A 22,247-nucleotide genomic window follows, 5' to 3' on the forward strand; every position below is an offset into this window, starting at 1 on the left:
ATAAGTACCCTTATTTTTATTATTATAATCACTCTATAAGTTTAAAGCGATGTAGGTCGAGGACATTTACCACTTTTGCAAAGCTGCCAGCACAATTGTGCCAAAGTGACTAACTTAAAAATAACAGCTATTTTGGTATTTAGGATTTGGAGAATCTAGGCAATGCAGTTCTTCACTGCCAGTTGTGGTACCAAAGGACATGTGCCCCCAGTAATGCCACAAGGAAAAGAGTCACACTGGGTTCTCTTCTCAAACAACACTATCATATGCATGTCATGTTCGTACACGATCACAAAATTACAACAAACACAAAGTTTCTTTCTTAAATCATATTTATAAACATTTTGAACATTTAACAGAACAAAAATATAAATTCATAATGCCACTGTTAAGTTGTATTTACAAAATCTCTTCCCACGGAGCATTCCAACTTAACTACTATACACAGCTTACTCATGCATGTCGTGTATTTTCCGGCACATAAAGAGCTGTGACTGAAGGTGTGTATTTACTCTTGATGTACAATGTTCCAGTATGTAAAACATTCACGAGCTCTATCTTTACAGTGTCTTAAGAATTGCTTGAAAATCACTTGAAGCACCATATGCAGCACAATAGAGTGAGTCAGCTTGTAACTGATTATACACATTAACATGTACTAAAGGAAAATACTAAACAAAACGACAAATAAAACTGCATATCAATAAAATTATTAATGTTCAGGACGTGCTATATTTTGTGCATCAAGAACACATCATTTTAAACATTCTCCTGGTTCTGGACAATATCAACACCCATGTCATACTACAAGATGTATTTAAAGCCAACTGATACATTTCCTGGAATGATTAGATGCTAACATGCAACAATGAACTGCAAAGTTTTACATAATGATCAGTATGCACTGAATTGTTCATGCAATCACACAAACATTCTTCACATCTTCAGGATTGTCTGAGGATTTTCCCATTCCATAATCCTGAATGAAAGTATGAACAATCACCTTATTGTCACAGTTAATATGTTCACATTACTGTCTTGTGTGATTTCAATTTGAGTCATTATTGACATTTTGTAAAATACCAATGCCAGATGCTCCAGTTGTAACGACATGCACAGTGGTACAGATGACATACTACATGATGAATGACATATAATACAAGATACACCTTCCATGTTTCACATACATATGTACAGTATCAGACGATACAGATAATAGGATGTCACCACCGACACTATTTGCAGCATGTACAGCTGCACCAGTTCCACTACCACTCTCTATTGCTTGACACTGAACATGCTAAAGGATTCCTATCCACAAGATTTTGAAAACATCTGTTTCGGTGCAAAATTGTCTGTAGCACTTGAAAAGACATCCCCAATCATTTCAGACTTTCAATCTGGTCCTATCTCTTTAGTGGAATTAACTATTATTTCACCAGGGACAGACGGATCTTGTTTCTATTCTTTCTTAGCTCTCTTTGCTGGATTGCTTGGTGGTCGTCCTCGTCGTTTAATAGGCTTTTCAGAATCTTTCTTTGCAGGTGTAATGTTATCCTCTTTCTCTGTCTGGTTTGGTTCTTCTGTCTTAACAGGGTTTCTAAACCGCCTTGTATTGGGTCTCTCAATTGGAAGGATCTTGTACTTGCCAATGTACTTAACCTCTGAAACTACAAGTATCTCTGAGGTGGGCTTGGCATCAGTGGGTTTCAATTTTGAGTTATTTTCAGGTAAGTTTGTGTGTCCATCTTCAGCTGCTGGTTTTACTGCTGTTTTGTCAGCTCTGGCAGATGGCGATAGAGACTGTTTCCTAGCACTACCTTTAGCTTGGGGTGTATTAGTGCGCCTCCCTCTCCCTCGACTCTCTTTGAGTGTTTGAACCACTTCTTTGCTTGCTTCAGATGACTGTCTTCTAATTTTGCCAACAGTTTTGGATTCTGTCGGAGACTCAGCAGGAGTTTTATCACGAGTTTCTGCAGACTGTTTCCGTGGACGTCTTCTAGGTTTAGTTTCTGGAGAGTCCAATTTTACTGCTTCCTCTGATGACTGTCTTCGTGACATCCGATTAGGAACATCTGTTGCAGTTGAGGTATCAGTTGACAGTCTTGGAGCTTTTACTGCAGAAGGTGACAGCTGTGGAGATCTACCTCTTCCTGCAGGTGGCTTCGGTGTTACTGTGTCGTATGGCACTGTTGCTTGCTTGCGTGGCCGACCTCTACTTCTGGGTGTTTCAGGAAGTGCAACAATATCAATTGAACCTGGATTGTGTTTTCCTATGGGTTTCCCATTGTTTAGAGGAGGTGTTTCTGCAGTAGATTGTACATCACCCACAACAGCGTCCAGTATGGCTCCTTGGACAGCTGTGGATACAGAAGAAACCGGAATTGCATCAGCCAAAACATCTGTCACAACAGGAAGGTCAAAAGCATCCATGAAGCTCCTTTTATGCCCTGCTGCCTTTTTTATTGGTCCTGAAAGCTCTTGAACCTTCTTGCTAGTTTCTGGTTCCGGATTTTTTGCAGCAAGATCCAAGCTTGTCTCCATGCTCTCATTACGTGCAACATTTTTGGGTGGTCTTCCACGACCTCTGCCTCGTCCTTTTGGTGGCATGGAAATCTCAGGGAGTGGTTCAACATCAGAGTCCTTCTGAACAGTTAGTCTGGATATTGCAGCATCAGCAATCAGATCCAGTGGATTAGACTTCTTGCTCTTACCAGGTGTAGGAATTTCAACTACCATCAACTCTGAAGGTCCTTTTGTAACCTTTGCAGGCAAAGCATCAGTTTTGACTATAGACCTTTTTACAGCTGCCTTTATTTCAGGAGATGGCATGGGTTGCATTTTTATTGGGGTAATAGTCTTGATGACTTTGCTGGATTTGGCTGCTGTTTTCACTGCTTTTCCTGTGTCAAATTCAGGAGATGTGACTGTTTGACTTGGCTGTGAAGGTTCTGCTGCCTTCAAAGAGTCCTGACTAGTGGCAGATGTTGAAATAATTTGACTGGCAGCTGAAGAGGCAACTACTGGGACAGGAGTAATTACAGGGGTGGACTTTGTGTCTGCACTGCCATCCTTGCCTTGCACTTGATCTCTCTGCATGTCTATGGTGGTAAACCCGCTCACAGGTTTTGATTGTGTACTAATTACTGTCCCTGACTTTAATTTGTATCCATCAAATACAGACTGGTTAACGGGTTCAGTAGGTTTCAGTTTCAAGAATGGTTTCACTGCAGCTAGGTATGATTGTCCGGGTTTCACAATGACTGCTGACTTGGCAGTAGTTAAATCAGAATCACTCGATGATTCTTCCGAAAAGGATAATGGTTTAGGTGGTGACAGTGCTTCAACTGATGATGAACCTGGACTTCTTAACTCTGTGGCAGGCATATTACCCATGGCAAGTTTTGGCAACACTTCCTGAGAATCTGCAGCCTTGTTTGTTACTGTATGTGATGGGGATTTTACAACTGCCTTTGGTTTCTGAGACTTAGCAACAGCTGGAACTGGTTTCTTTGTTACGTGTGATGTTTGAATAAGACTCTTTGCAGTAGTTCCCTCTGGAGCAGATGCAGTATGAACTGAAGATTTCATTGTGGTTAGCAGCTTTGAAAGAAACCCTGGTGTTTGTATTTGTTGAATAGTTACGCCTTGTTTCATTAAATCTTGAATAGCTTTGGCAAGTAATGCAGCATCACCTTGTGCTCCCCGCACTGAGATAACAGGACCACGAGTAGGAGTTTTAGTTGGAGATGGGGACCCATCAGAGTCTGAGAGCAGCTCAACATCTGCAACAGGTGAAAACCCTCCAGGGGACTGACCTGCATCAACACTTGATCTTGGGGACAAGCTTGATGCTCCTCCTGCTGAAGGAGATGTTGGAGAGGACAGGCTGCCTTTGGAGATCTGAGATTCAGTTCGCTGTTGTGGACGCTGATTTATTAATGATGTAACTGGCTGCAAAGACGGGGTATTTGGAACAACTGATATAGTTTTGTGTGGTGTAAGCATTGCCCCTGTTGTACTTAGAGATATACACTGAGGGGCTGAACTGGAGGCCATAGGCTGAGATGCTTGTGATATGGTACCTACAGGTGACTGGCTTGAAGGTATAGGTTTACCAGAAGGAAAGTAAAATTTCACTGGACTTGACTTTTCTGGAGACAGCACAGGTTTCCTTTTGTCTTGCACTCCCTTCTTCACTGGGGTAGCTTTGTGTTCAGGATTTACATGACTTGCCAAGAGTGTTGTCACCTTCTTTCCAGCAGTACCTGTCACTGTCTGTAACTTGGATAATAGTTTCTGGCCAGACACAAGAGAAGCAACAGGAGCAGGTGATGTCACTGTCTGTACCTGAGGTATAACCTGTTGTCCAGACACTAAAACTGACCCAGAGGCTGTACCCAATGTTGACACTTGGGGAATTAGTTTCTGACCAGATATCAAAGAAGCCACTGAGCCCATGGATGTGACAACTGACTGAGGTATTAACTTTTGTCCAGACATCAAAGACGTGCCAGCATAAGTGGTTACTGTTTGTCCTTGAGGCAGAATCGGTCTTCCCGATACCAAAGAAGCAGCGCTAACTGTAGCTGGGTTCACTGCCAACTGTCCAATAAGCTGACTATCTTTTGAAGACCCTGACAAGAGTTTGATCACTTTAGAAGCAGTTATATTTCCTTGGGAGGTTGGGCTGCCTATTAATTTTATTCCTGAATGAACAGTCTGTCCTGGTGATGCAATGACAATATGTTGCGGTTCTGATGATACAGCTCTCATTGCCTCTGGACTACTTTGTAAAGATGTGAGGTCTATTGGTGACTCAGCAGAAGTCTGATTATTTATGGTTGGTCCAGGTCGGGGAGGATCTTTCTGTTTTCTGGCTCCTCTCCCTCTTCCACGTCCTCTTCCTCTCTCTATGACAGGCAACATGTCTGGACTCTTCACCTGAATGGTATTATCACCAACCTTAACATACTTCTTGATGATATTACCTCCGGGAATCTGCACAGTCTGTGGCCCTATGGCTTGTGTTGCTGGTTTAACATTGATTATCTTCATTGTTCCAGTGTCTGTTGAAGATTGGCTTTCATCAGATACCACTGGGCTAAAAGATTGTGGTTGGTTGGTCATCTTCCTCTTTATAAGCTGCTGGATGAGAGTCCCAGCTTGTGTGTCACCACTCTTCAATGCTTCTATTGCTTTCATGAAGTCACTACTCTGTTGCTGGTCCAGATCAGTCACAATACTTTCCACTATTTCCCCACTCTCAGTCTTCTTTTTAACTATGATTTTGGGCCCAGAAGTGCTTGGAGTTGATGCTAGAGATCCTTTAAGTACAGTTACTCTTTGTTTCTTGACCGGAGAGGATTCATTACCAACAGCATCCTTGTCTACCTCTTGAAGGATACCATCTGCTCCTACAGTATAGGTCTTGGCCATACCACCTACCTGTTGAGCAAGAAGGGTAGTAGTACCTTGTCCATCTTTCAATGCCGAGATGACTGGCAGCTTGCCAGTCTGGGCAGAAGTTCCATGTATGCTGCCACCACTGGCTGAACTTGGCACAAGTGAATGGGACTTATCTAGCTGAATATATTGCAAGTTGGGTTGAGTACTGGTACTGGCAGTCAGTGGAGATGGTTGTTTTCCTGTTACATTCTGAGTTTGAGGCAGAATTAATCGCTGGTTCCCTACAATGATTGAACCTGGGGCCAACTGTTTTTCATTCACAACTGTCGTGCCTTGAATATCAGAATGTTTCTCAGCTGGAAGGCACACAAGCTTATTTCCACTCTGTACCACCTTCATCATTGTCGGCAGTGAGGTCTGACTGGAAGTAGGGGAGGATGTCAGTTGACTCTTCTGCAGAATTTGGTATACCCCAGGTGCATTAGACACCGCAGAGGATGTGCTGGACAGAATGGTTGGTCTGGTTTTACTTTGCAAGATTATTGGTTTTACTGAAGTTGCAGCTGCTTGTAAAATCTGGCCACTAGTCAGAAGCTGTGAAGGTGTTGTAGCAACAGCCTTAAGTCCAGCCACACTAGGATTAACTCCTGGCGCTAAACTAGTAGGTGGGAGGGACACTATCTTCATTGTCTGCACACCACCTGAACTGGAACCAGCGGGAAGAGTCAGAATTCCTGGCAGACTACGTCCTGTGCTTTGGGACAGGATATACTTCACAGTATTTTGGCCTGCAACCTCTGCCTTACGTTTCAAACCACGAGCTAATAGTTCTTTTGCTGACAGCACCACGTTACTTGATGACAGAAAGTCTGGCTGTATGATACGAAGACATGACTGCAGAACATTGGCCATAGGGGTCTCTACCAGATCTCTGGCAGCATTGTGAGAAGGAACATTCTTCTCCCACATAATGATGTGGACTTGATTGGGTGGAATAGCTGGCAACTCTGTGGTATACTGGCACAGTGTGGACTTTAGGTCATCGCACTCCATCCACTGATTGCCTGCAACATGTAGGGAAAGGTAAGACTAATGTCATCATTGTTCATAGCAACAACATGTAATCTCTAACTTTTTCGAGACTTTAAAATGACACTTGCATTAATTAATCATATATTATTCATAATAAGTGCTACAACATGTCTCACTGAGCTGAGAATTATTTCATAACTATGTATCCATGAGGATTTATAACAACATAACAGTTTATTTCTATTTTAAAACCCATTTACAATGTTGACACACATGCCAATTAGGGTGCTTAACCTGCTTCTAAATATTTCAGATTCATCCCATTTAGGGGAAAAACTTCAAATTCAGATGGACCATGGACAAAACTAAGTTGACATCGACATCTGGTCCTAGTGAGCTAATTCATTCTATTGTATGTTATTCATTTTATTGTACGATATCTGTATGTTACTGCTTATGCCGTCTTACCTGTTCCATTCCGGATCCAGGCCACAAAGTGATCAGGGTTGTTCTTGTACTGTATGACAGCAGTCACTGTGTAAACATCGGTTCCAAACACAAAGCCCAGCTGGTCAAAGCCACTGTGAGGCAGCCCTTCTTTGAAGTGCAGCAGCAGTACATCTGGGACGCTTAAACACACAATCATTAACATACTTATTAGTATGAAGTGGATGTATACAAAATGGGTTTAAGCTGGGTTCAACATGCTATGACTTTGAAATTATATATGACTTGAGATCTGTATATGTGAGCAAAATAAATAGGTTACTAACACAATAAACATACATGATAAATGAAATTTTCAGACTAAAATTGATATTTTATACTTATCCTGACTCATGCTAATTATGCTTGTCTCCTTCCTCTTGCGGATGATAGTGGAACACTTGAAATCCCTTGAAATTCCTTCTAAAAAAAAGCGGACGTAAAATCACTCACCCACGTCCCTTTCCTCCCTTTTGGCACCCATATGGTCACATGACCTGCCATATTTGTCACTCTCTCCTTCTTCGCCCTCGAGGACGGTTGTGAGAGCACCTGGATCCCTATACGGCACATATCCTTTTATATTTTTGGACCTTACATCTCCAGAGCATTGGTTTTCACAAGTCACGTGATAAAAAGGGGTGAGATAACTCAGCGCCTTTGTGGAACCGTTAGTTGTGCTACAACAAGTGGCCCAAACTGGTGAATGCCTGAGACGTCTTCGGTGGCAATGTCTCTGAGGTAGTGGTTGGCAAACACCGTGTTCGATCTCCAAAAGCAGCCCTCCATATAGTTGTAAACGAGCAGTTTCCATGCAGAGCAAGTGTTGACGCCAGGGCTCTGACTTCATGTGGATTGGAGGCTCGTGGAGGCTCAAGTCCCGCTGCTTTATAGGCCCTTAGTATAACGGCTCTCATCCAGATCGATATCGTTGTCCGTGAGACTTCCGTGGGCGTCTCAGTGGATAAGGGGATGAATAGGCTCTTGAATTTTCGTCGTCCTTTGTAGGTAGACTTCAATGCTCTGACAAGGCATAAGGATAGATCCTGTGTATCCTGTGGCCCAAGGACTGTAGAAAGTGCTGGGATGTGGAACTGTCTGTCAGGCTGGCCGGGCAGTTGGTTCTTGGCAATAAAGTCCCATCTCAGTCCAAGATGTATGATGTCATGATGTCTTGCTTCAAATCGTGTTCGTTCAAAGTCCAGAGCATGTATTTCTGATATCCGTGCTGCTGTTGCTAGAGCAATCAGGAACAGCGTTTTCTGTGTCAGTAGTTCAAAGGATGTCCATTCTAGAGGCTCGTAAGCATCACTGGTGAGATGTTGTAAAACTACGTTCAGATCCCAGGTAGGAGCCTTGAATTTCTTTTGTTTGTCTTCCAACTTGAATGAGCGTAGTAGTGCCAGTATCTCTGGTACTTTGGTCAGCTTGACACCCGTCTTCATGATGATAACTGTGCTAAAAGCAGCCAGGTACGTTGAGAGTGTTGACGTGTCTCGTCTGTCGCCAATGACACAGGTATTCCGCTACTTGAGGATGGGTTGCTTTTACCACTGTAAAGCCTTTCCTCGTTGCATACTATTCAAATCTCTGCCACTTGTCATCGTACAAGTTGCGAGTTGATCTGCGTAGAGCTAGTGTCACTGCTTTCGCTGCTCTGGCAGAGTACCCTCTAGTCTTCAGGCAAGCTTAGACACGCTCCACACGTGTAGCTGGAACAATGACGGATTCCCGTGAGCTTGCTTGGTGTGTGGATGGATGAGCAGGTTCGACCACTCTGGTAGTTTCAGGGTTAGACTTCCGGTTTTTGTATGAGGACGGGAAGCCATACCCTCGCTGGCCAATAGAGCGTGACCCAAATCAGTTGCAATGTTGTCGTCTGCTTGATTTTCTGTATTATTTGTGGTAATAGTGCTGGAGGTGGAAACGCGTATTCGTTTAGTCCTTCTCATGAGATGCTTAAAGCATCTGTTGCCCATGCCTGAGGGTCAGGAATCGGTGAGACGAATGTTGGTAGTTGTTTGTTGAACTTTGTTGCAAACAGGTCTTTCAGCGAAGATCCTACTGTCTGTACGACGAACCGGAACACTTCTGGATGTAACATCCATTCCGTCAGGGATGGTTGTAGTGGACAGATAGGGCGTCTGCTATGACATTCTTTGCTCCTGGAATGTGACATGCCTTCCTGTAGATGTTCAGGTCATCGAAGATGCTGAACAGGAGAAAGCTGAGTTTTAGCAGACTTGTTGACTTTGTTCATCCTTGTTTGTTGATGTAGAACGCTACTGTGGAGTTGTCCGTGTGGACCGTCAGCCTTGCGTTCATTAGTACGCTGGAACAGTGTTGTAAAGCATTGATCACTGCTTTCATCTCCAACAGGTTGATGTGCAGAATTGATCTTGACTCGACCACTTTCCTGCTGCCACTTCATTGTCAAGGTGAGCACCCCATCCTTGTAGTGATGTATCCATGTCGAGATGAGTGTTGCAAGCCGGCTCTGACAAAAAGGTTCCTCCGCAAACATTCGACTTCTGAGTCCACCATAAAGTTATGGTTTCAGACTGTCCGGTAGTATCAGTGGATCCAAACTGTCGAGATGGGCGTTCACAAATATTGTAGTGGGCGCAGCTGTAATCTCCCTCTGCGAGTCATTTCTGCAGCTGAGGTGAGTAGACCAAGCATGCTTTGCCAAGCACGTAGTGTCAACGGAGAGAGCATTGCTTGTGATATCATACGTTGTATCTTGACCCAACGATCCTCTGGGACGACCGTGTGATTCTGTGGTGTGATGAGCCATATTCCCAGCAATTGAAGATCCTGTTTTGGTTCCAACTCTGATTAGGAGATTACTAGCCATCTATTGCAATCATGTCCTACGTTGTAGGTACGTGGATCTATGGGCCCTTGCCATGTCCGACATGGATGCGGAGAGATGATCGATTCTGGAATAATGGCTTGAAGCTTGTCTCATCAATTTTCCGGTAATATGTAATGAAGATGTTGTCACCAGAATCCGAACATTGTGCAGAGATGATGCATAATACGTCGTCTCTAGGTCAGAAAAAAATCTATCATGTACTGGGACTGCCATCGATGTGAAGTCTATTTATAGTTGACCGGCTGCCGCGAGCAGAAACCGTCACACACTTGTCGCTGCAAGTCCCCAGACAACCAATATTAAATCTGCTGACAGGGGAAGTCCTCTATGACCCGTGAAGATAGTCGAACCACGCTGTACCCTGCTAACTGGACTGTAAATGGAGATTTTCCCACGTTGAAAGAGTTGTTTACAACTGTAGACGACTTCCTGGCACGTGACTGTGACGTCACTGGTGTTGCAGGAAAATGATCCTCGTAGAATCTTGTGCAGTCGTTGATTTCTTCGTCAACACTCGGCTTTGTCCGTAACCTCTCTGTTCAGCTTGTGCCGGAGTTACACGAGTGAACACGTGTCTTGATGGCTGAGTGGAAGCGCGCGAAAACTTCACTGTGTAGTACCTATGTAAGCAAACTGTTCGCCTATCTGTTGTGCCTGTATTCTTCAACTTTATAATCTTTACTGCAGTCGTCATCTTATACATATGTTCTGTAAAGTTGACCGTAACCGATGCCTCGCTGAGGAACTGCGACAATGCTGTTAACTGTCCCTCTGATATCTTGTAAGCCCATGTGATGAAATTTCATCGGATGTTAACTGACATCATTACTTCAGGTGTGCGTCTCTTCCTTCAGCCACACGTTGATCCAACATAGCCAACATCTAGTTGTAGTGTCCAGTTGTGTTATCTTCTTATCTTCCATCATAAATATCTATTACGGGATTCACTGATGATCTTGTAATCTCAAACCCTGATGTATCATGAAGGGCTCCGTATGATGAAGGGAAAATCTGCTATCGTTGAACGGCGGGACATGCTGACTCTAATTATAATCTTCCCCGTGAGTGCCTGCGCGCAGGTTGATGAAGGTCCAAGTTTGAAGATCCGTATCTGTGCAGACTGTAGAATCCTGGAGAACGACTGGATCTACTTCTTTGTTAGAATCCTTCCTGCTGAGACACTGAAACTGCGTGGAGGCTCCATCGTGGACTGCTAACGCTAAGCTGACGTTCGTTGAATCCTCCAGGCTTTTAAATGCTGATACTTCTGACAGTAAAGATTTTCGCAAATGTAAACGTTCGTGCAGGCCTTCATCTGAGAGAGCTTATATAGCTAATATTCCTTCACGCAGGTCGACTGTCATCGGAGGGGTCTGCTATGCTGAGCTGACGTTAGTAGAGTTCTCCAGACTTCTAACTTCAGACAGTGAAGTTAGACATTTCCCTATCTGAAGATCCATAATGCCGTGAGTTTCTTTATGTAGATCTGTATGCAGAGCTGCATGCAGGTGAACGGTCCCGGTGGGACCGTGTATTCCTCCTGGAGTCTTGAGATATCTCTCTAAGCCTTCACGAAGGCTGATTGACATAATCTCCCCTCTCTCTATAGGATGATCTGTATGAAGAGCTTCGTGCAGGCGTGCTATCCCGATGCGATAGTGTATCCTTCCTGGCGTCTAGAGATGAATCTCTAGGTCTTCGTGAAGGTGGGTTCCTGGACGTAGCTTCCCCTCTGTAGGAGTGCCTTCGCTCAGGCTCTCGATGGGCGTCAAGAGTCCAATGGAGATGAAGACTCATATCTGCGACGTCTGTAGGGTTCGGGAGAACGCCTCGATTCCTTCATGCGTGGAGACTTCTTAGCAGCAATCTCTGGAGCGTCTATGTTGGTAGCAGAGTCCAGACTCCTCACTTCAGATGGGGAAGATTGTCGTGTCAGTGAGCCTTCGCGGAGGCTTCCCTCTTCATATGGATGTGGTGGGGAGACTGTAGAGCCTTCACGCAGGCTAGCAGTCGTTGTAGCGGTCTTCATAGCAGCCTTCTCCTGAGCGAAGCGACGCTCCATCATCGACATCATCTGGTCTGTAAACTGTTGCATGAACAGTCCCGAGTTGAAGTTCTGCGTTGTCTGAAGAGACTGCTGCAGGGATGATGCATCTGATACTGAAGAGACGTCACCTAAGGCTCGCTGCACTTGTGAAGAGTTGACGCTGCTGCTATCTCTGGTACCCGATGTCTGCGTTGATAGGGTCTTCTGTCAATGTCTGCGCTGATAACAATGCCGATGTAGCTGTAGAAGCAGGCTTTGTCTTCTTACTGACGATGGTGACTTCAGGTATGAGGATGGGTGGATCATCATAAACATCTGCTTCTTCCGGAGGAACAATCTCGGCTGAAAAAGACCTCGTCTTCTGTGTAGAGCTGATCTTAGACTTCGCTGAAGTCTTCATGGTAGTAGCCTTCTTCTTCTGCGAATATGATGATTTATCTTCTTCATCTGCGATGGGGTCAGCTCAGTAGACGATGATCTCTTATGGCCTCCGGCGTTCACCACTGGTACATCGACCTGCTCCCGAGAAACGTTCAGCAATTCACTGGAATTATGAATATCTGCTGTAGTGGTTAACACACGGTTATCAGCGCAATCACTTGATTTAGACATGACTTGTGAATACCTTCGTACCCAGTCCTTAGCACGTCTATGGATGGAAAAAAGGTAATTATTAAATTCAACCGAAGTTAAATTTACACAAAACTTACAGCAAGAGCTGAAAGAACATGAAACAGTGCAGTTAGGACATAATAAATGAGGGTCAGCCGCAGACACTCGGTACCTACAACGAATACAAGTTTTCATCAAATGTAAACATGAAGAAAACACATGTCATACAACGGAAAATTTAGATTAAATTCCAAACCGTAAAGTAGAATATAATCCCCAAAAACCGTATACAGCAATAATTTTGATGTAAGGTCCAAAAATATAAAAGGATATGTGCCGTATAGGGATCCAGGTGCTCTCACAACCGTCCTCAAGGGCGAAAAAAAGGAGAGAGTGACAAATATGGCAGATCGTGTGACCATTTGGGCGCCAAAAGGGAGGAAAGGGACACTACTTGTGGGTGAGTGAATTTACGTCCGCTTTTTTAGAAGAGAACTTCAAGGGATTTCAAGTGTTCCACTATCATTCGCAAGAGGAAGGAGACAAGCATAATTAGCATGAGTCAGGATAAGGAAAAATTACTATTAATAGGTTACAGAACTACTTTGGTTTGCTAAAAAAGACAAAATATATTGTACAACATTACCTGTAAAGTCAATACCATTATTAAGATTATCATTTCTCATCCAAAACTGTGTTCCACGGGAGATATTGCTTGTGTGAGATCAAACGATATCTCCAATGAGATATCGTTTTGACAGTATATTTTGTACAATGCCCTGACAATGCTATGACGTCATGAACTTGATCACGTCACAATGCTATGACATTGCTGCACTGCAAGTCTAATAGCAGACCGTGTACAGAGATGTACATTTTTCATTGAAACTAAAGAAGAGTTATTTTTGATGATATATAGAATCTCACCCTCATGTCTTCTGACATCAAATATATCAACACTCGTTGATAAAAGTACAAATATCCTTGGCAAGCCAACATGACTAAAACAGAACTTACCTCTTGAAGGTCATTTTCATCCTTTTCCCAGGGGCATTGCACTGGAAGCAGTTTCTCACAAAGCATGGTTCCTTCATGTTGAAATCTGCAGGCACCTGTGGGAAGGAGGGCAGTATCTTGGAATGGTCATCATCTTGGTGATAGGAGCACTGATCACAGGTGAAGGTGTACTTGAATTTGATCTTGAACTTCTCCTTCAGCACTGCTGGCTCTCTCACAAGCAAAGGCAAGGCAAAAAGCGGACTGTCATTCTTGCCTCTTTCACACTGCAATCTGGGCTGCAGAACGTCCCAGATTTTCTCCCTTATGTTGTCCAATATATCCATGGCTTTGGAATATTCAGTTAAAGTCTTTACTGAGATTCTGCTTACTCGGGTGGTTGTTTCAGATTGAGTTTGTTGACCTTCACCAGTTAATTGAGCATCAGGGGGTGTACTTTTGACAGTAGGTGCTTCAGTGTTAGGTTCCACTGTATTGTCAAGTTTGAGGCTCTCTCCATTCTGAACAAATGTGGAGCTGGCACTTTCATCAACTCGAACAGTTTCAGCCTTGGCCGATTCTGCTTGTGCTTCTTTGGCCAAACATTCTGCAACTGCTTCCTTGTGATCTTCCTGTTCTTTTGCCGTGAGTTTTTGCATGAGAGTTTGAGCTTGGTAGTAAGCCTTAAGCAGAGTTGTCAATACACTGTCCTTTACTGACTCTGCCGACTTCTCATCTGTGAAAAGTTTCTGGATAGTCACACTGTTACAAAGTACTATCATTACCACATCAAGCCAACACATGGCGTCCTTGTTCTGCCACTGAATGAATAAGTTCAGACACTTCTTATCTAGGAGAGTTACTGGTCCAGTATCTTCCTCGGCAATTTCACCAGGTCCACCTGGTAGCTTTGGTGCAGCTGATGTAACATTCGATAAATATTTCAGCACATTTAACGTTGGAATAATGGAGTGACTGACAACTCCCTGGGTAGTGTTGTCCTGCTGTGTAACAGTGGCAGCTGTAGTTGAGACAGAGTCTTGTCCTTCAGAACATGGAGAAGTCATAGCTATTGAGCCAGGCAAAGTTGTTAAGGAGGATTCACTGACTAAGATTGGTATCTTCTGTGATGTCTGAGCTTCTGTTGACGTCACTTGAGATACACTGCTCTGATGGGAAGATGGCTGTTCTTGAACAGATGTCGATATTACTGGACATGAAATAACATTTGGCATTGTCTGAGATGCTAGTGTAAAAATACCACTTTGGTTGGAAACTGGCATATTTATAATAGTGTTTGGCTGAACAGTGTGGACACTTGTTTCAACTAAATGTTGTTTGTTCATCAGTATCATGTCTTCAGACATGCCTTGACTTTGACTAGGGAGGCCGACTTGATGAACATCCATGGTCTCCTCAGAGCCCTCCTGAGAGTATAATGCTTCACTTTGAGCGACAACAACATGGTGGACACCCATCAATGTCTCGGTATAAGAAATAGGAACCTCTGACTCAGCACCTTGTATCTCTGATGATACAAGCTCAAGTGGAACACTCACCACCTGATTCTCAACTACTCCACCTGCAGATCCTGTAAGTTCTGACACAGGAACTACAAATTCTTCAAGCTGTAAATCTTGATGGTGAGCAACTTCCATGCCAGCATTGTTCACAACAACCTGTGTCATCTGATCATGTTCCAAGAGAGGAGCCGTTTCAGACATCACCTCGGCAGGTTCCTGACCTGGAACACTCTCCACAGTCTCTTCCATAAAGCTTTCAATAGGCTGCTGCATCTCACCTGCAGCCAACATTTCTGTTGCTATAAGTGATCTGGATGCCTCAGACACCTCATGTTCTAAAATAGGCACATTTTCTATCGTTTGAAAGGGCTGAGCATCAACAATAGTTTCTGAAATCTGACCAATTGTTGAATATTCAAATGTCTGAGGAGCTATCCCAGTCACACCAGACTCTTCCATGTTCCCAGTAATGACACTCATACCTTGAGCCACTGAAACTGATGAGGGTGAAACAGCACCAGCCCCATCCCGAATATCTGCATGGTGATCCTGGATAGCTTCTGTGCTGCCTGACTCAATGACTGTGTGATTAATAGCTACTTCTTCTTCACAAGCTACTATGGTTTGTTCACATGGTATCTCTACAGTCTGAACACCCACAGTTGGTATATCGGAATTTGTTGTGCCTTCAATGTCTCTTTCAGATTCCAAATTTTCACCAGCTGGTATGAATGTCTCACATGTTTGTATCAACATGTTTTCCTCAGTACCAACAACAGTTTCACCTGCAACCAAATCAGTCTCATTCTGAATCATGCCCACCAATTGTCCAGCATCCACAATCTGACTTCCATCACAAACATCAGATTGAGACAACTCAACATTACTGACAACTGTATGTGTGGCTGATGTCACTTCACCCTCACATTCAACAGTATCAGCTGCAGAGACTATAGCGGTGGTGAGTTGTACAGTTTCAACACTTCTCTGAACATCGTCAACAGGTGCACTGACACAATCATCTTGTCCAGGTTCTACCTCTTCATAATGATTTGGTACATCTGTTATTGCTGTTTCAAACTCCACATTGGTGGCGTTAACAGTAGCCACAGCTGTATCATGATCCCCTAGAGCAGCTTCAGTAACTTCCTCCTCAGCTGTATCTACACCACCCTGTTCACTGATCACTGTAGATGAAAGCTCCACCTGCTCACACAGTACATCAGAATTATCGGCTGCATGACATGGTTCCTCTAAAACTATGCCCTCTTCTGTTTCAGGAACAACTTGCATTTCAAACTGATCCACAGTTGTCTCCTTAACAATTGTGTCCACTGCTTCTGCAACAACTGTTTGGGACTCCGTTGATTCACCCTGTATTTGGTCATCTCTTGAGTCCTCCTTGACTTCAGAAGCACCTTGCGAGTTGTCACTGAATGGTTCACCAGCAACCTGAATACCTTCTCCTGTGGCATCTGCACTGTTAGCATCATCCAAAGCAGCAGCAACTATTTCTGTCTCTCCATGAAAATCTGTTACAGAGTGACCACCTTCATGATCTTGGATAACTGTGTCCATTTGTACAGAAAATGCTTCAGGCACGATTTGGACAGTCTCCAATTGTTGAACACTTGATGTGCCAAACTCATCTATATCTGGGTTTTCTTCTGAATTATCCACATGCATCAAAGCCTCTTGGCTTGTCAGTTCCTGGGCTACAGGAGAATGCTGTTCACCTTGGCTCTCTGTCAGAACAAACCCCTGTTCTAGATTGTCATTGCGTATATTCTCAGGAATGTCTTCTTGGTCCTGATATTCCATAAGCTCTGCTGGTGGTTGGTCTGTTACCTGGACCCCTGACACAGACACTGGCTGAGTGTCCTCCCCTACAGTGTTCATTGTTAGAACTTCACTCTGACTGTCCACACTCTGAGCTGGAGCAGGTTCCATAATCTCATCTACATCCTCAACAGGATTCTGGCTCTCAATGTTACTTTGTAGATTGTTCTCACCATTACTAACGCAGCCTGGAGTGAGTTCCTCCTTCCCCGACTCACATGTGCTCTCTAACGCACCAGCACTGCCAGTCAGGATTCCAGGTTCACAGGTCACATTTTCACCTGGAATATTACAGGAACCTTCTTGGACTGTACCCTCATTTGTAGTGTCTTCACCAACTGACTCTTGCTTTGCCTCATTTACACCTGTATCATCATCCTTAATGGGAGCCATCATTTTGTCTTTTGAGAAACAACTCCACAGATTGTTTTTCTCAAATATCAATTTACTAGATTCAAATATGCTTCTCACTTCAGCATCCAGTGAATTCTCGGATTCATGAAAACTATTAAATTTGTTGTCACTGGCACAATTCAGCTGCTTATCTGATATATTAGCATTTTCCTGATGGAAGCTCAAACCATTTGTTAACTCCTGCAAACCAAATCCATTTGAGACATCTGTAGCCCAACCAACTGTCAATTCAGTGTCAAGAGGAAACACACTGGTATTTTCATCAAAATCGACTATGAGTTCATCAAATGGATTCCTGGATACACACTTTGAAGATCTGGAGACATATTTTTCAGTGAAATCACTACAGTTTGAGTTAAGTCCATTGTTCACAGCTACAGTAGGAGGATTTTGTGTTTTTAATGGGAGAGGTTCTTTGAAGTCTTTCACAATGCACGAACTGTTATCAAATTTCACAGGTTCATCAAAAGCACCACTATTCAGCAACCCTTCAAGGTCAAGTTCTTCTTTGTTCCCATCTAAACAGGAAGCTGCTGCTTTCACAGGGGTGGCACTGCTTCCACGTGTTGCATCAACGTAGGGAAACTCAACACTCCCCGGTCCCAATTCTGGCAATGTCCACGGTCCACAGGTGGGCAGGGAGAAAGTAGGAGAGAGAACAGTTGGAGTCCCAAAGGGCGTAGAGAAGGATGACTTGACACTCCTGGTTGAAGAGGACTTCCTCTTCAGGACTGGCACATGGGAAAAGTCTCGGGGCTGTATACTGATACTTCCTGTAGAGGACTCCAGGGGAAAGCAACACTGCAACAGAAATAACAACAATTAAACATATATAATTGTGATTCCGTGATCTTGCACTAAGTGTACTTTTCCCAGCACATGATGTAAATGAATATGTATGTGTGCCTTTCTATGTATGTTGTCTCTCACTTAAAGTTTCAGAAAATTGATGCTTGTATCCAACTGAAGGGAATAAAAAAAACAAATATTTAAAAAAAAAAAATTAAACAAATTGAAGTCTATGGTACAGTAAAAGGACATTTGTACCTACATTTTCTGTTGTTTTAGGTTGTATTGTATCATAACATTATCAATGGAGCTGGAATTACTTGGCAAGATTTAAATTCTTCTTACAAGTGAATGTTGTTCCAAGATTATACATCACAGCAGCACATATTTAAGTGATTCTAGGCCACAAAACCATCACTAACAGGATTATCAGTAATGTACACAATCAGACAGGTTACAAATTGTAAGAAACCAATCAATGTGGGATTACAACAAACCTAGGATATTAGGGACCAATTTCCCCCGATTGGAAACTTAAGACATGCAATCAAAATAGTAAAAGAAACTGATCACCAGATCCATTTAGTAACCATTTACTGACAAGCATAGGTTAGTCGGTACCTATCCTACCCAGTCACAACAGGGACATGGGCAAATAAACATGTTAAACAGAATAAGCAAATCTGATGTTACATATTTTTTTTATCCACATGCAACTTGTTGTTATACTTACAGCCTTGTTCTCACACAACTGGATAGCTTCGTTGAAGTTGATCTGGTAGAACTTAAGCCGACTGTGACAAATTTTGCAAAACCTTTTGGTGCCCAAAGGCATCTGAAAAAATCAAAAGAATTAATAAGTACATAGCACACATATTTTTACAGAAATGTTGAGTTCAGCTATGACTAGATACAAACCTAAGGCACATTCGAAAAAATGAAACATAATCACATCTACTCATACAAACCATTAATTATTGTGTTGTGTTTCTTAGCTTCAATGATAATGCATGGTAGCAATATTTCAGCCACAGCATATATTGTCATTAAAATTCTATGACATACTGCATCTGCAAGGCAAATTTGTTTTACAGATAGATATTTCACATAACCTATTCTTGGCAGGCCTTGGGCAGCTAGTTGTGGTCACAAGATCCCCATTTTACACATTTTCCATAACCATGATAACAACTTAGCCATCGGACACAACTGGGATCTAGTTTTATCCATGAATCCCATTTGATGCAGACATATATGACAAATCATAGGTTGCCATAAATTGGTGGTGTTAACAATATTTTTGTGTTTTAGTTGTAGTTTAATGCCACACTCAGCTATATTCCAGTCGTATCATGGCAGTTTGGAATTAGTCATATCTGAGCCAGACATTGCAGTGATTGATATTATAAGCAAAGATCCATGTACAATGCCATTCAATCGGCCTGGTCACTGAGTCAGACTACCATATCCAATTCAATGCCTCTTCTGACCAGCATTGGTTGCTGGCTAGTGATGCTTTGGATGAGATTTAAGTCCTTTCAGACATTTTGGGAATGATTTTTCGTGTAAAAAACACACGACTTACATGCACATAGAATTACATTAATAAGGAATTATTTGAACTGTAATCTAAATTTTATAGAGTTTTTATGTATAGGAAAATTAGAAAACAAACTAACTAAGTGTAAGGCATATAGGCAAATGTTCAATGACATAATGTGTTTCTCTTGTACATATTGTTGAACAAGTATGTTGCTACACCTATTTATGACATTAATGGACATTTTCCCCCAAAGAGTAGTACTTTCATTAAAAATGATGAAATGCCAAAAGAATTATGGTACAACAAATAAAATGTATATGTGAATACAGAATACAGGATCAGTATCACCTGCAGATAAATTCTCTATGGATTTCTGTAAAGATATCTCTACTGTCATGCTAATTTTGATGATAATGTGAAAGTTGGGATAGTGCCTATTGTAATATCACTACAAAAATCATTGATGGAACAGAACTATTTTCATGGTCATGTGGATATTTGACTAGAACCTAATAGTAAATACTAATGTGTCTTTAGCCTAAAAGGCTAAATAAATAAAGCTTTTGGACCCATGAATGACAATGTAAGATCATCATAGCGCCCAAGCTTTGAAGATTGTGGCCAAAGTTCTGAGAACTGAGGCCATACTATATGAAGACAAATGCCATGACCATCTCACTGTTAGTGGAATACTTACAGAAGGTAACTAGCTCACACAGAATCATCGCTACTGCTCAACCTGCGTGCTCATTGGGGATTATATATAAAAAGAATATATATGTAATTTATCAATGTTCCCAGTAGTGACCAAATAAACCCGTCTTCATCTTTCAGTCCACAAGTATCAACAGAATATGTTCAAATCACTTTGATTAGAGAATTGTTATTTTTATGTAGCAGTGGCTACATTCCTTTCACGCAAAGGGGCCAATTTGAAATGTTGTCCACATCATTCATCCTGGCAGGTTGAAATTTGGTATTGACACTTCACATGCTGATTGCGTATATAGTAATGAATGAATCCCATGATCGAATCCCAAACATTTGCTGATAAACAAAAGACATAATTCAATAGCCCAATCAAGAATATGTCATTGAACATCAACCTTCACAAGCTGAAGTCACATGATTATCATGTGCATGAAAGTGACAACACTGAAGTTACACAGCTTGTAGCCTTTGGCAATGCCATGAAAAAAGCTCTCTTCTTCGTAAGGCTATGACAAGCCAGACGGACACAAGGCTTGAAAGCCCTTACCCTCAGATGCCAGTGTGGAATGGAATAGCAGGACAAACAGACGGATGGACGAATGGACGGACCTCCAATAAATTATTATTTATTTTCTTTATCTGCTCACCATTTTCACCCAAGTCCATTGTAAAGTTGATATCGCCTGCAAAATAGTCAAGATTATTGTGGACCTTTTGTGGGTAGGGTGCAAATCCCACAAAAGATTAATAGCAGTCATGAATGTTATGAGACATTTAACATATTCAGAGATTGTCAGTGTAGATAAAACATCTGGAAAGATTTCCTGTTTGATTAAACATAACAATTTTCTCTTTCATAATAGTCTTGTAGCAACTGCATGTTACTTTCACTCATTCATACATTTGAATAAGAGAGTAATTACTGCATTTCTAACAGGCGACATGTGTTAATAACATCAGCAGTAATTATACCTTTTCATCCTTTTCAAGATTGGCTGACTATCATTTTATAACTTTGAAACAGATAACTTCACAATGATGTTTACAGTCTATGCCAAACACTTTTGAATCAGCCTAATCTTATTACATGTGTTTCATTTCAATGGAGCTCTTTGCAAATGTATAGATACCGGGTATTCGGTAGCACACACCACAAAAATTTGAATTACGAGACACAGGCTTCAGACTACTGTCAAAATTAAAAAACTGTGGTTTGGCAACATGCCCGAACACTTCTGAATCTCCACAATTCCAATAAATCAACTGGGTGAGAAGATTATGTTGATATATTCTCACTTAACCAGTGGTTAAATGAGACAAATATAAATACATGTTATAGAATACATTGTACATATGTCAATCTGTATACTTAAACAAAAATGTAACGTGTTCCAATGACAATCCTTGCCCTGCGGAAATATCAAATTCTTAGGCATGTTGATCTACAGATCTAAAACACATTCAAATACATACGAATAAAACCACGCCGCATCGTTTACAATAGCCCATCTTGCCGCACATGCTGATGCTTGGGACATACTTGTCATAATGTTGTGGGAGTGTTTCGTTACAAATACGTTTTGGGTGCGTTAACTGATCGTTTAATCTGATTTCTCGCGAGAATGGGGACAACAAAGCAGACCATGTGCCCGGAAACGTACAATTGAGTCAAATAATTAATGTTTATACGACTGGTCTGTTGTGAAATGTGTGTGCATGATTCATAATAATCAAAAGAACATTTTTCATACCCTATAACGTCACTTCTCATCATGAGATTTTAGCATTTATTTCGTCTTCGAAATAACAATTAGAAAAGCCGACGCCATCTTGAATAGCACGCACCTGATTATGCATTATGGGTAAATTGTTTTGTGTACTTTTTTATTCTTGTTTAAGTTTCTACATTTTATTAGAAATTAAAGCATGCTCTTATAAATATCAAAATAAATGTATGCAATATATAAA

General features: G+C 42.0%; 2 protein-coding genes across 4 annotated transcripts in view; one reads left to right on the plus strand and one right to left on the minus strand.

Moving 5' to 3' along the window:
* LOC124282590 (X-ray repair cross-complementing protein 5-like) overlaps window positions 1–13,015 on the plus strand; it is a 45,368-nt gene extending 32,353 nt beyond the window's left edge. The window contains exon 22 of the transcript XR_006900197.1: window positions 13,004–13,015. The gene's annotated coding sequence lies outside the window, so the exon portion shown is untranslated. The remainder of the gene's footprint in view (window positions 1–13,003) is intronic.
* LOC124282589 lies at window positions 315–22,119 on the minus strand. Of its 3 annotated transcripts, XM_046718595.1 has the most exons (6): window positions 22,031–22,119; window positions 20,927–20,962; window positions 18,759–18,860; window positions 13,482–18,037; window positions 6,910–7,070; window positions 315–6,473 (listed from the first exon to the last, which is right to left on the minus strand). In XM_046718595.1, exons 2-6 carry the CDS (start codon window positions 20,927–20,929, stop codon window positions 1,462–1,464), a joined length of 9,834 nt encoding a protein of 3,277 aa, XP_046574551.1. In that variant the 5' UTR covers window positions 20,930–20,962; window positions 22,031–22,119; the 3' UTR covers window positions 315–1,461. The 3 variants fall into 3 exon arrangements, with proteins under 3 accessions (XP_046574551.1, XP_046574552.1, XP_046574554.1); XM_046718596.1 differs by lacking the exon at window positions 20,927–20,962; XM_046718598.1 differs by lacking the exons at window positions 20,927–20,962; window positions 22,031–22,119 and adding an exon at window positions 20,827–20,905.
* Window positions 22,120–22,247: the final 128 nt, after the last annotated feature.

Source organism: Haliotis rubra, unplaced genomic scaffold (assembly GCF_003918875.1).
Source record: "Haliotis rubra isolate DU_JTF1 unplaced genomic scaffold, ASM391887v1 Scf30, whole genome shotgun sequence".
In the NCBI taxonomy this organism is placed as follows: domain Eukaryota; kingdom Metazoa; phylum Mollusca; class Gastropoda; order Lepetellida; family Haliotidae; genus Haliotis; species Haliotis rubra.